Here is a 14,060-nt window from a genome sequence, read left to right as displayed (position 1 = left end):
TCCATAGATTGATCTTGGTGATGCGTAGAAAATTTTAAATTTCTGCTACGTTCCCCAACATATGTGATATACATATTATTGATGTGTACCTTACTAGAGCTCGTAGTAGCACCTGGGTATTTGATACTGGTTCTGTTGCTAATATTTGCAACTCGAAACGGGGACTACGGATTAAATGAAGACTGACTAAGGACGAGGTGACGATGCACGTGGGAAATGGTTCCAAAGTCGATGTGATCGCCGTCGACACGCTACCTCTACATCTACCTTCGGGATTAGTTTTAGACCTAAATAATTATTATTTGGTGCTAGCATTAAGCATGAACATTATATCTGGATCTTGTTTGATGCGAGATGGTTATTCATTTAAATCCGAGAATAATGGTTGTTCTATTTATATGAGTAATATCTTTTATGGTCATGCACCCTTGAAGAGTGGTCTATTTGTATTGAATCTCGGTAGTAGTGATACACATATTCATAATGTTGAAGCCAAAAGATGTAGAGTTGATAATGATAGTGCAACTTATTTGTGGCACTGCCGTTTGGGTCATATTGGTGTAAAGCGCATGAAGAAACTCCATACTGATGGACTTCTGGAATCACTTGATTATGAATCACTTGGTACTTGCGAACCATGCCTCATGGGCAAGATAACTAAAATGCCGTTCTCCGGGACAATGTAGCGAGCAACGGATTTGTTGGAAATCATACATACTGATGTATGTGGTCCAATGAATATTGAGGCTCGCGGCGGGTATCGTTATTTTCTCACCTTCACAGATGATTTGAGCAGATATGGGTATATCTACTTAATGAAACATAAGTCTGAAACATTTGAAAAGTTCAAAGAATTTCAGAGTGAAGTGGAAAATCATCATAACAAGAAAAGAAAGTTTCTACGATCTGATCGTGGAGGAGAATATTTGAGTTACGAGTTTGGTCTACATTTGAAACAATGTGGAATAGTTTCGCAACTCACGTCACCCGGAACACCACAGCGTAATGGTGTGTCCGAATGTCGTAATCGTACTTTACTAGATATGGTGCGATCTATGATGTCTCTTACTGATTTACCGCTATTGTTTTGGGGTTATGCTTTAGAGACGGTTGCATTCACGTTAAATAGGGCACCATCAAAATCCGTTGAAACGACGCCTTATGAACTGTGGTTTGGCAAGAAACCAAAGTTGTCGTTTCTTAAAGTTTGGGGCTGCGATGCTTATGTGAAAAAACTTCAACCTGATAAGCTCGAACCCAAACCGGAGAAATGTGTCTTCATAGGATACCGAAAAGAGACTGTTGGGTACACCTTCTATCACAGATCCGAAGGCAAGACATTTGTTGCTAAGAATGGATCCTTTCTAGAGAAGGAGTTTCTCTCGAAAGAACTGAGTGGGAGGATAGTAGAACTTGATGAGGTAACTGTACCTGCTCCCTTATTGGAGAGTAGTTCATCACAGAAACCGGTTCCTGTGACACCTACACCAATTAGTGAGGAAGCTAATGATGATGATCATGAAAATTCAGATCAAGTTACTACCGAACCTCGTAGGTCAACCAGAGTAAGATCCGCACCAGAGTGGTACGGTAATCCTATTCTGGAGGTCATGTTACTTGAACATGACGAGCCTACGAACTATGAGGAAGCGATGATGAGCCCAGATTCTGCAAAATGGCTTGAAGCCATGAAATCTGAGATGGGATCCATGTATGAGAACAAAGTATGGACTTTGGTTGACTTGCCCGATGATCGACAAGCCATCGAGAATAAATGGATCTTCAAGAAGAAGACTGACGCTGGCGGTAACATTACTGTCTACAAAGCTCGACTTGTCGCGAAAGGTTTTCGACAAGTTCAAGGAGTTGACTACGATGAGACCTTCTGACCCGTAGCGATGCTTAAATCCATCTGAATCATGTTAGCAATTGCCGCATTTATGATTATGAAATTTGGCAAATGGATGTAAAGACTGCATTCCTGAATGGTTTCTCGAAGAAGAGTTGTATATGATTCAACCTGAAGGTTTTATCGATCCAAAGGGTACTAACAAAGTGTGCAAGCTCCAGCGATCCATTTATGGACTGGTGCAAGCCTCTTGGAGTTGGAATAAACGTTTTGATAGTGTGATCAAACAATATGGTTTTATACAGACTTTTGGAGAAGCCTGTATTTACAAGAAAGTGAGTGGGAGCTCTGTAGCATTTCTAATATTATATGTAGATGACACATTGTTGATTGGAAATGATATAGAATTTCTGGATAGCATAAAAGGATACTTGGATAAGAGTTTTTCAATGAAAGACCTCGGTGAAGCTGCTTATATATTGGGCATCAAGATCTATAGAGATAGATCAAGACGCTTAATTGGACTTTCACAAAGCACATAGCTTGATAACGTTTTGAAGAAGTTCAAAATGGATCAAGCTAAGAAAGGGTTCTTGCCTGTGTTACAAGGTGTGAAGTTGAGTAAGACTCAATGCCCGACCACTGCAGAAGATAGAGAAAATGAAAAGTGTTCCCTATGATTCAGCCATAGGCTCTATCATGTATGCAATGCTATGTACCAGACCTGATGTGTGCCATGCTATTAGTTTGGCAGGGAGGTACCAAGGTAATCCAGGGGTGGATCACTGGACAGTAGTCAAGAACATCCTGAAGTACCTAAAGAGGACTAAGGATATGTTTCTCATTTATGGAGGTGACAAAGAGCTCGTCGTAAGTGGTTACGTCGATGCAAGCTTTGACACTGATCCAGATGATTCTAAATCACAAACTGGATACATGTTTATATTGAACGATGGAGCTGTCAGTTGGTGCATTTCTAAACAAAGCGTCGTGGCGGGATCTACGTGTGAAGCGGAGTACATAGCTGCTTCGGAAGCAGCAAATGAAGGAGTCTGGATGAAGGAGTTCATATCCGATCTAGGTGTCATACCTAGTGCATCGGGTCCAATGAAAATCTTTTGTGACAATACTGGTGCAATTGCCTTGGCAAAGGAATCCAGATTTCACAAGAGAACCAGGCACATCAAGAGACGCTTCAATTCCATCAGGGATCAAGTCCAGGTGGGAGACATAGAGATTTGCAAGATACATACGAATCTAAATGTTGCAGACCCGTTGACTAAGCCTCTCTCATGAGCAAAACATGATCAACACCAAGGCTCCATGGGTGTTAGAATCATTACTGTGTAATCTAGATTATTGACTCTAGTGCAAGTGGGAGACTGAAGGAAATATGCCCTAGAGGCAATAATAAAGTTATTATTTATTTCCTTATTTCATGATAAATGTTTATTATTCATGCTAGAATTGTATTAAACCGGAAACATAATACATGTGTGAATACATAGACAAACATAGTGTCACTAGTATGCCTCTGCTTGACTAGCTCGTTGATCAAAGATGGTTATGTTTCCTAACCATAGACATGAGTTATCATTTGATAAACGGGATCACATCATTAGAAGAATGATGTGATTGACTTGACCCATTCCGTTAGCTTAGCACTTGATCGTTTTAGTTTACTGCTATTGCTTTCTTCATGACTTATACATGTTCCTATGACTATGAGATTATGCAACTCCCGATTACCAGAGGAACACTTTGTGTGCTACCAAATGTCACAACGTAACTGGGTGATTATAAAGGTGCTCTACAGGTGTCTCCGATGGTACTTGTTGAGTTGGCATAGATCAAGATTAGGATTTGTCACTCTGATTGTCAGAGAGGTATCTCTGGGCCCTCTCGGTAATGCACATCACTATAAGCCTTGCAAGCAATGTGACTAATGAGTTAGTTGCGGGATGTTGCATTACGGAACGAGTAAAGAGACTTGCCGGTAACGAGATTGAACTAGGTATTGAGATACCGACGATCGAATCTCGGGCAAGTAACATACCGATGACAAAGGGAACAACATATGTTGTTATGCGGTTTGACCGATAAAGATCTTCGTAAAATATGTAGGAACCAATATGAGCATCCAGGTTCCGCTATTGGTTATTGACCGGAGACATGTCTCGGTCATGTCTACATAGTTCTCGAACCCGTAGGGTCCGCACGCTTAAAGTTCTGTGACGATCGGTATTATGAGTTTTTGTGTTTTGATGTACCGAAGGTAGTTTGGAGTCCCAGATATGATCACGGACATGACGAGGAGTCTCGAAATGGTCGAGACGTAAAGATCGATATATTGGATGACTATGTTCAGACACCGGAAGTGTTTCGGGAGGTTTCGGACATTTATCGGAGTACGGGGGGTTACCGGAACCCCCCGGGAAGTATATTGGGCCTAATGGGCCTTAGTGGGAGAAGAGGAGGGGTGGCCAAGGGCAGCCGTGCGCCCCCTCCCCCTCTAGTCCGAATTGGACAAGGAGGGGGGGCGCCCCCCCCTTTCCTTCTCTTCCTCTCTTCCTTCCTTCTCCTCTCCTACTCCAACTAGGAAAAGATGGAGTCCTATTCCCGGTGGGAGTAGGACTCCCCCCTTGGCGCGCACTCCTCCTTGGCCGGCCGCCTCCCCCTAGCTCCTTTATATACGGGGGCAGGGGGCACCCCATGGACACAACAATTGATCTGTTGATCTCTTAGCCGTGTGCGGTGCCCCCCTCCACCATAATCCACCTCGATTATATCATAGCGGTGCTTAGGCGAAGCCCTGCGTCGGTAGCTTCATCAACATCGTCATCACGTCGTCATGCTGACGAAACTCTTCCCCGGGCTCTACTGGATCGTGAGTTCGCGGGACGTCACCGAGCTGAACGTGTGCTGAACGCGGAGGTGGCGTACGTTCGGTGCTGAGGATCGGTCGATTGTGAAGACGTACACTACATCAACCGCGTTGTTATAACGCTTCCGCTTAACGGTCTACGAGGGTACGTGGACAACACTCTCCCCTCTCGTTGCTATGCATCACCATGATCTTGCGTGTGCTTAGGATTTTTTTTTTGAAATTACTACGTTCCCCAACAGGAGATTATCGGAATGGAGCTTGAGAGCGGAGTGGAGTGGCTAGGGTTTGGCCCGTGATGCGGATGGAGACGAGTAAATATGGGGCTGGGGTGGGCCAGCATGGGGCGGATTCGACGTGAAGGATGGACCGGGCGCGTCCGGGACTCTTCATTCCAAATTTGATTGAGATATGTGAGGTGCCGTTCAACTCGAACATATATGAAGTTTGAGGTGCTCGTCTTGGTCATTTTTTGTGAGTGGACAGACCGGACCATCTGTCCCAAATTCCAAATGTATAGGGTGTTTGAGGAGCTCGGTTTTAGATGCTCTTGGTAGACTTTTGCACCGCTTAAAAATGGTAACCTTTTGCGGTTCTTTCAGTGATGACATGGCGCTCTGGTGACGCCGCTCCATCTCTCCCATTGGTCCAGCCCACCACGATCTACGTGGCAAACCAGGTCCACCTATCAGCAAAATAAGCACGCCACTGACAAGCGGGTCCCGGTACAAAGCGCGCCCACCCGTCATCGACACATCCCGCATATACTGACAGGCCCGCGCCTCCGCATCCCGCTCATCCGTATTGATCCGCACCGGCCCATCTCCTCCCCCTCGACGACGGCGCAGATGGCGAGCGACGGCGCGGTGGCCACGCCGGCGAAGGTGACCCCGAAGAAGGCCAACCTCCTCGACCCCCACTCCATCAAACACCTCCTCGACGAGACCGTCGCCGAGGTACTGCAAGATACACACTAAACCCTACCCCCCATCTCCTGTTCGAGATCTATATCCATCTCCCCCATTTGGTTCCTCTAGATTTGGTCACCCATGATTCAGTCCCTTGGTGCGATCAGGTCGTGAAGGGCAAGGGCTATGTGGAGAACACGCGGCTGGGCAACTGGAAGCTCCTGATCGGGACGGCCGTGATAGCCATCGCGCTCCTCGCGCAGTTCTACCCGAAGAAGTTCCCGCAGAACCGCGAGTTCCTTCTCGGTTGCATCGCGCTATATCCTTTGCAGTGATTATTTCTCGTTCTGATGAATTGGTTTTAGATCTGATTTTTTGTTGGGAATTGTTTGGAATTTGTTGTTTGTTACTGTTGGTCCTTGACTTCATGGTGGATACGTATGTGGTGATGAATGTGGTGCTGCTGATCCTTAGCTACACCAAGGAGAAGGATGCCATCATCTTCACCCACCCTCCTGCTGTGAGTTCTACATTCATCTCGATTTTTTGGTCCTGAATTCTAATTGTAGATACCATCATGATTTCTGCGTTTCTAATAAAAATCGAACTAATACATGTCAGCTTGTGTACGACGATTAGGAAGCAGTTTTGAGACCGAGTTAAATGAAAATTATAGTTACATGTGATGTATAATGAATTATGACTCTGTACATTGCAATTTGATAAATATGATCCCCTCCCATCTCCGCTAAAGATGTTGCAGTTTCTGAAGAGCCACACCATTTTTTGTTGCAAATGAAGCCCGTTTTACTCATCCCCCCTCGTCTCAGGGAGCAGTTTCTCCACTTTGTATATTGTATTGCATGCGCTGTAATGCATTCTAAACTGTGCCATTCAATTCTCCCTGATGCATCATGTTAACCTGTTTAGTTGCAGTTTACTGCGATACACTCTGCTGAGTAGTTGCATTGTTTTGTACTTGCTGCCATTTTTTATTGAATGCTCAAGCACTAGTGTATGATGTTACAATTCACAAACTGTATATGTGGTCAATAACAGAAGAAATAAAGACATCATTTGAAATAACTGAAATGGCAAGGTGTTCGACCATTTTGCTTCTTGACTATAATGACAAATGCACCTGGCTGTTGAGTTATTTGTAGTCGCTGAAGCATATATTTCACCAAGTACTTGTGTTGTTCCAGAAAAAGCTTCTTTTGCCAGTGCCTTTCTTATTAAGATGGATGCGGTTTTGTTGCCTTACTCATTGGACTATGAGGCTATGAGCACATTTTATATTAGAATATACCTAATGGTGAACAAATGTTCTTTGTGATTCACGCTCATGTTCATTACATTTGCTGTCATGATTTGAATAGCTTTGTTAACTTATGATTGTAAATACTTTCCACAGGGTTCTTTCAATAACACTGGCCTTGTTATATCTTCAAAGTTACCAAGATTCTCGGACATGTACAATCTTTCAATAGCCAGCGCAGATCCAGAGTCTATCTCTGCTCACAAGCCCGTCCACTTCACTAAGAGTGTTACAAAATGGTATGTTTGCCCTATGTTTATTGGGCTAATATAAGCCATCAATATGCATTATCTTGTTTAAATGATTACATCTGAGCGATACCGAAGGCACCTTCTTTTACTTAGCATTGTTCACACATTTCAAGTTTATGTAGTTCTGACTGTTATTCTAACCTTAAAGCATGCAACCGATTGATGCTTCTACCATGCTATTCAGATTACTTGTATAATCAATTATCAACTCATATCTGCTCCAAATATACTTGGTGTATCTTTCTATGGTTTAATATTACCCTCCGTTCCTAAATATAAGTCTTTCTAGAGATTTCAATGCAGACTACATACGGAGCAATATGAGTGAATCTACACTCTAAAATATGTCTATATACATCCGTATGTAGTCTTTATTGAAATCTCTAAAAAGACTTATATTTAGGAACAGAGGGAGTACACTAGAAAAGCTTACACAGGTGCCCTTAAAAACGTACGAGCTTCATTGCGCGCAATAGAACCTCTGTATGTTTCGATATCACAGTCTGCAGATACTAGATGCAAATTGCAATTGAGTTGGCAAAATATACAAGCTTAAGGGTGTGTACATAGTATGTTCAATGTTTGTCTTTGTTGATGTATATGGTGTATAAGGGCATGCTTGTATCATAACATTCTTTTTTTTATCTCCATTACTAACACTGTTCTTGCCTTATTGGGCAGGTTTACAAAGGAAGGTGTTCTTGTGGAGGGCCTGTTCTGGAAGGATGTTGAGAGACTCATTGATGACTACAACAACGAGCGCAAGAGCAAATGAATTACTGGCCATTGTCATCATTATCAGGATGAAGCTTAGCCTAATCGAAATAGACAGTGTTTTTGATAGCAGTACTGTTTGAACTGGTGAATGAAGCACCGTTAAGATAATACATCATTGCAGTCTTTTTTTCTTGGTATACAGGTCTATCTATAATGGTTATATCACCGTGTATCCCAGCGTTTTGACTTGCCTGATCTTGTTCTGCTGTTACACCTTACATCTCACCTCGTTTCCTTTCTATCATATCCTTCTATGCGAGGCATGTACTCCATCAGCGACAAGTAATATGGAACGGAGGGAGTACCAGCCTCCCATCAGATGTAGCCCAGGTTACTGCCACTGTATGTTGAATGTAACTTTTAGGTTGCTATGAATGTGAAATCTAATGAGCAAGATGAGGTTCAGAGCATGAACTCTGAAATAGGGGGTTTTATGTGCCAACCACAAGCAGCAAAGAGCACCGTTCATTATGCTCTTAGAAACAAGAATGCTGCAAAACGGTCCAGAGAAACTCAAAAAAATACTCCTTTATGTTGTTAAAATAAAGTTTGCTCATTTCTGTACATCAGATGCAAAGCCTCAAAAGACATGAGTAAACAACCATGGGATTACTGCCTTGCTTCGTGACCATAACAGCATCACTGTCCAGGTGTGCTTCTCATCCTAGGAGGTTGAGCACCGATCTGATTGGGTCACAATAGCCTCAACACGGTCTATGGATGCTTGCAATCGTCCATAGTTCATACTGAAGGCAGGTTCTCCTGTGCCAACAGCCCTGCATAGAGCAAATATAAAAACAAGTTGAATTGTAGTGTCCACAAGTTGAAAACGCCCTGTTAGCAGGCTTTTGATACATAGTGCTATCCTGCTTGCAACGATGTCTCACAAGAATATTTTGGTGTTGACTCAGACATACCCATGAATCTCAGGAAGCACATATTCAGCTTTCCACCCGAGCCTCAGATCAAACCCTGGAAACAGGTTGAGTTTTGATTTGTTTCTTATCTGAGAAACACCATCTCCCCCCAAGCAAGTAGAGAGCTTCCACTTCCATCCAGTTGCCTTCAGTTGGAAATTGTGACCAATGCCGACCTGTATTACCAATGTTATTAGAAATCTCATGTAATCAAAGTGAATGAACTCTAGAAAAAGGGCATATTGCCTCTTAAGCATAGCTTTTACAAATTTGACCATGTGTTGCGGCTACCTAAACTGGTGTACCAGGGATGCTAACCGCGTATATTTGATAGATGCGGATGGGGATTACATGTCATTTGTAATCAAGTAACGGTAAAGCTGACATCCTTGCCAAGGCAAATGGTGTTGAAGTTTTATCCTGATGTATATATACATGTGAAGAAATGCAGCACAGTCTTCCATGTACCATTTTGAATGACCAATTTGCTGCTGTGATTGAAAACTGACAAATAGCAATACTTAATCACCAAAGAATACTGTTAAAACCCCAGAAACGCTTTCAATTTAGCGGCCCAAAATTTGGCATGTGTGGCTAAGCGTCATATTTCGACATGGCTGTTGCAAACTAATGCATACGGCAGTGAAAATGTATCCTTAAATATCCCAACTGCCCAAGAACATCTCTATATCACAAGAGAGGGCAACATATGCACTTCTAGTTTCTTGTAATAAAGTTGATGTATACCAAGGAGCAATTTCTGAAAAATACTCAGATCAAAGCAGTCACGCATACAAGCGACACTTTCTATAGAAAACAAGTAGGTTTAATAGTGTTGTAACAAAATATTGGTCCTTAACATTCCGTTATCAGAACCGTCACAGAAGTACATAAAAGATAATAGTCTTTTAGCATTCCAAAACTGATATATGAACTGATCCACTTCTATTCTCATTTCTAAATTATGCCTACATTCACATCAAGCAAGCAGATACCTAGTACATGCATAAACTGGCATCTCTTCCGTCAGAAAAACTAATACCAATCATCAAAATGCATAATTAGTACATGGGCAGGCAATTTAACATATCTAATTGCGCCATAACATGTGATATTGCAAGTAGTGCGGACTAGCTGTCAGTTGTCTCACCAGAGAGACGTGCCAAATATGTAATCACTTCTTGGTCTCACATAAACGATATGTGAATAGAAAGATTGAATTAAGCATGGAACCTGGAGGTTGAGATATTTTGTGACTGGTATCTTCTTGGAGAGCAGCTGTATGTCACCACTGATGGGCTTGTACTGGAACTTCCACTTCCGGTCGAAGTCCAGGGGCTTCAGAACTACCTTTGCCTCAAAATCGTTCACCTCTAGGTTGTAGAACTGAAAATGGTATATGGCATTAGACACTCAGATCACAGGTGAACTGGTTACGCACAGCACAGAGAGTACCAACGACCACTATCGCAAATTGGCAACATATAACTCTATAACTAAAATTGGCAAGATTGTGAGCAGGCGTATACTGTCCCAGTGTACACCAGGGGCAAGGAGGCAGCAACACCAGCAGAGTAAATTATTTCCAGTACGCGCATACCACCAACGTTTGGCCTAACGGAATCTTGCGAGATACATTGGACTACTGGAGAGAAATAATTGGGGGACAAATCTACGGGCAGCCCAACACTCGGGAATTAGGGTTTAAGCAGGGTTACCGACCTCGAAGTTGAGGCCGACGCGGAGGCCCTGGAGCTCCTTGCGGAACTTGAAGTGCAGCTCGGCCGGCACGACGTTGATGTGGTACAGCTCGTCCAGCGTCGTCGGTCCATCACCGACGCCCCCGTCCGCCCCTCCGCCGCCGACGCCCGGGCTCGAGGCCATCGGACGCGAGAGAGGAGAAGAGGCCCCTCTTTTCTTCTTCCCAGGTGGATTTTGGGTGGCGGCAGCGAGGCTGGAAAGGCCGAATGAGCGATCGGCCGGCCCACCCCGGCCGCATCTACTAGAGCAGTGCTTTTGCACGTCGCACCCTCGCGTTTCTGTATACAGCGGACGAGGACAAAAAGGTCTTTTTCCCCTTTGCCTTCCCCGTGTGTTAAGAACATCTATAGCCGGATATGTCAAATATGGCCCCTCAAACGCCCGCTCGACGGACGCGTTCGCGTGCAGTGACCAGACACGCCTTAAATTTCACTTGTTGCATCCAGACATCTCATACTAGATTCTTAAATCCATACAAAAACATGCAAACGAAATAACGTGTGTACTACGTCGATCACCTAACTACTTATCGTCGGAGATGTCGACGATCTCCGTGCCCGGCTCCGACAGTATTGGCGGCAGCTGCAGCTCTGGCTCCTCCTGCTCCTCCGCTCCGGCCTCCTCTGCCTCTATCTCTGCGTCGAGTTCGGCGAATAGCGCGTCGGGCGCCTCCTGCTCCTGCCGGAGGAACGCCCGGTTGGCCTCCACATAGGCCTCATTCTGAATGGACTCCGGGATGGCCTACTACTACGCTATCTCGTCGGACTTGACGATGGAAAACTCCGCCTCCGTCTGCTCCATGTTGAAGCCCGCCAGCTGCTGCTCTGGTTGCTCCGCCTCCTCTGCCTACATCGGAGCCAACTCCTCCTCCTCTTCCCCCGACTGATCCTTCTCCTCCTCCGACTTCGTCGAGTCCGGAGGCAGCCCGGCAGCGATGCGGGCTGCGTGCGCGGCTTGTCTTGCCCGGATCACTTGCTGGATCTCGGTGAGGCGCTCCGACGTGAGCATTGCGTAGTAGGTGATCTTCCTTAGGACCATGACGGACCACTGGAGCGTGGGCAGAGCGCCAGAGCGGGAGAGGGAGGAGGTGGATGGGTTCGGACTGGCGGCACGGAGATGGGGAGGTGGATGGAGTAGGGCTGCGGTACTCCAGCTGGGTTAAATAGGCAGATTTGCTCTCGGGCGGTGAGCCAGAGCGACGCCACGCGCCGTTCACACCGCGACGATGGAGGAGGCGTCCGTCGGACTGCCACGTTTCTGGATGAGTCCGCGTGGGACCCCTTCATCGGTCCTACGTGGCGGGCGTGCCCGGGCGCCCCCATACAGGTCCCATGTTTGGATTGGATATGAGGGGTGCCGGTCAGCCCGGGCGTTTGAAACCCATTTGAGGGGGCGTCTGGGTCAGAAAAATGTGACCGTGATACGTCTCCAATGTATCTATAATTTTTTATTATTTCATGCTGTTATATTATTATTCTTGGATGTTTTACAATCATTTTATATCATTTTTTGGGACTAACCTATTGACATAGTGCCCCGTGCCAGCTGTTGTTTTTTGCTTGTTGTTTACATCGTAGAAAATCAATATCAAACGAAGTCCAACTGCAGCAGAACTTTTTGTGGAATTTTTATGGACCAGAAGACACCCAATGGGCCGAAGAAGCACCTAGGGGGTGCCCTGAGGGGGGCACAACCCAACAGGGCGCGCCTGGACCCCCAGGTGCGCCCAAGTGGGTTATGCCCACCTCGGTGGCCTCCCGCACCGCCTCTTTGCTCTATAAATACCCCAATATTCCAGAAACCCTAGGGGAGTCGACGAAAATCAATTCCAGCCACCGCAAGTTCCAAAAACACCAGATCCAATCTAAACACCATCACAGAGGGGTTCATCATCCTCATTGGTGCCTCTCCGATGATGCGTGAGTAGTCTTTTGTAGACCTTCGGGTCCGTAGTTAGTAGCTGGATGGCTTCCTCTCTCTCTCTCTCTCTCTCTCTCTCTTTCTTGATTCTCAATACAATGGTCTCTTGGAGATCTATTTGATGTAACTCTTTTTGCAGTGTGTTTGTTGGGATCCGATGAACTTTGAGTTTATGATCAGATCTACGTTTTTATCCATGGAAGTTATTTGAGTCTTTTGATCTCTTATATGCATGATTACTTATAGCCTCGTATTTATTCTTCGAATCTTTGGTTTAGTTAGGCCAACTAGATCGATTTTTATTGCCATGGGAAGAGGTGCTTTGTGATGGGTTCGATCTTACGGTGCTTGATCCCAGTGACAGAAGGGGAACCGACACGTATGTATCGTTGCTATTAAGGATAACAAGATGGGGTCTATTTCCACATAAATATATCTTGTCTACATCATGTCATCATTCTTATTGCATTACTCCGTTTCTCCATGAACTTAATACGCTAGATGCATGCTGGATAACAGTCGATGTATGGAGTAATAGTAGTAGATGCAGGCAGGAGTCGGTCTACTAATCTTGGACGTGATGCCTATATAATGATCATTACCTGGATATCGTCATGATTATTTGAAGTTCTATCGATTGCCCAACAGTAATTTGTTTACCCATCATTGCTATCTTTCTCGAGAGAAGCCACTATTAAAATCTATGGCCCCCGGGTCTCTTCTTTATTATATTTGCCTTCGCGATCTATTTTTATTTGCTTTTATTTTCAGATCTATTAATCCAAGAACCCAAAAACACCTTGCTGCAATTTTTCTTTATTTTTTTTATCTCGCGTTCCCGCGAGATCTATTTATCCAATCTACTACAATTTTATCTATCTTTTTACCCGTGAGGGATTGGCAATCCCTCTCTTACGTCGGGTTGCAAGTATTTGCTCTTTCTATGCAGGAGCTGTTTACGTGGTGTTGCGTGGTTCTCCTACTGGTTCGATAATCTTGGTCTCATCACTGAGGGAAATACCTACCATAGTTGTGCTGCATCATCCCTTCCTCTTGGGGAAATACCGACGTAGTTCAAGCCGCATCAAAAGGAATTTCTAGCACCGTTGCCGGGGAGACATCATCAACATCTACCAGGTTCCTAATCACAAATCTCATCTCCTTGCAATTTAGATTATTTACCATTTGCCTCTCGATTTCCTCTCCCCCACTTCACAAAAAATTGCCATTTTATTCGTTCGCCTTTTCATTCGCCATTTTCTTGCCAGATCTATCTTTTCGCTTGCAATCATGAGTGATTTCAGTATGGCAGAAACAAATGATGGCCTAACTCCTAAAATTGGACGATATGGCAATCTGGATGCTAAAAATTTTATTTTGGGGCAAGGGAATGTTATAGGAAAAGAACGTATCCAAGATTTTTTTAATTGTGTTGGAAATTTAAGTCTTGATGATGCTCCTATTCTTAATAGGAC

General features: G+C 44.4%; 2 protein-coding genes across 2 annotated transcripts; one reads left to right on the top strand and one right to left on the bottom strand.

Annotated features, from left to right (window-relative positions):
• Positions 1–5,505: 5,505 nt before the first annotated feature.
• On the top strand, positions 5,506–8,159 carry LOC125538414 (Microsomal signal peptidase 25 kDa subunit (SPC25)). Its single transcript, XM_048701672.1, has 5 exons — positions 5,506–5,689; positions 5,809–5,960; positions 6,080–6,161; positions 7,056–7,198; positions 7,892–8,159. Exons 1-5 carry the CDS (start codon positions 5,582–5,584, stop codon positions 7,983–7,985), a joined length of 579 nt encoding a protein of 192 aa, XP_048557629.1. The 5' UTR covers positions 5,506–5,581; the 3' UTR covers positions 7,986–8,159.
• Positions 8,160–8,495: 336 nt separating this feature from the next.
• ORG4 (OBP3-responsive protein 4 (ORG4)) lies at positions 8,496–10,904 on the bottom strand. The gene is made up of 4 exons (XM_048701670.2): positions 10,627–10,904; positions 10,138–10,290; positions 8,905–9,080; positions 8,496–8,763 (listed from the first exon to the last, which is right to left on the bottom strand). Exons 1-4 carry the CDS (start codon positions 10,786–10,788, stop codon positions 8,652–8,654), a joined length of 603 nt encoding a protein of 200 aa, XP_048557627.1. The 5' UTR covers positions 10,789–10,904; the 3' UTR covers positions 8,496–8,651.
• Between the last annotated feature and the right edge of the window lie 3,156 nt (positions 10,905–14,060).

Source organism: Triticum urartu, chromosome 2A, assembly GCF_056163025.1.
Source record: "Triticum urartu cultivar PI428250 chromosome 2A, HENAU_Tu73, whole genome shotgun sequence".
Lineage (NCBI taxonomy): Eukaryota > Viridiplantae > Streptophyta > Magnoliopsida > Poales > Poaceae > Triticum > Triticum urartu.
This window is presented reverse-complemented; position numbering and strand designations above follow the sequence as displayed.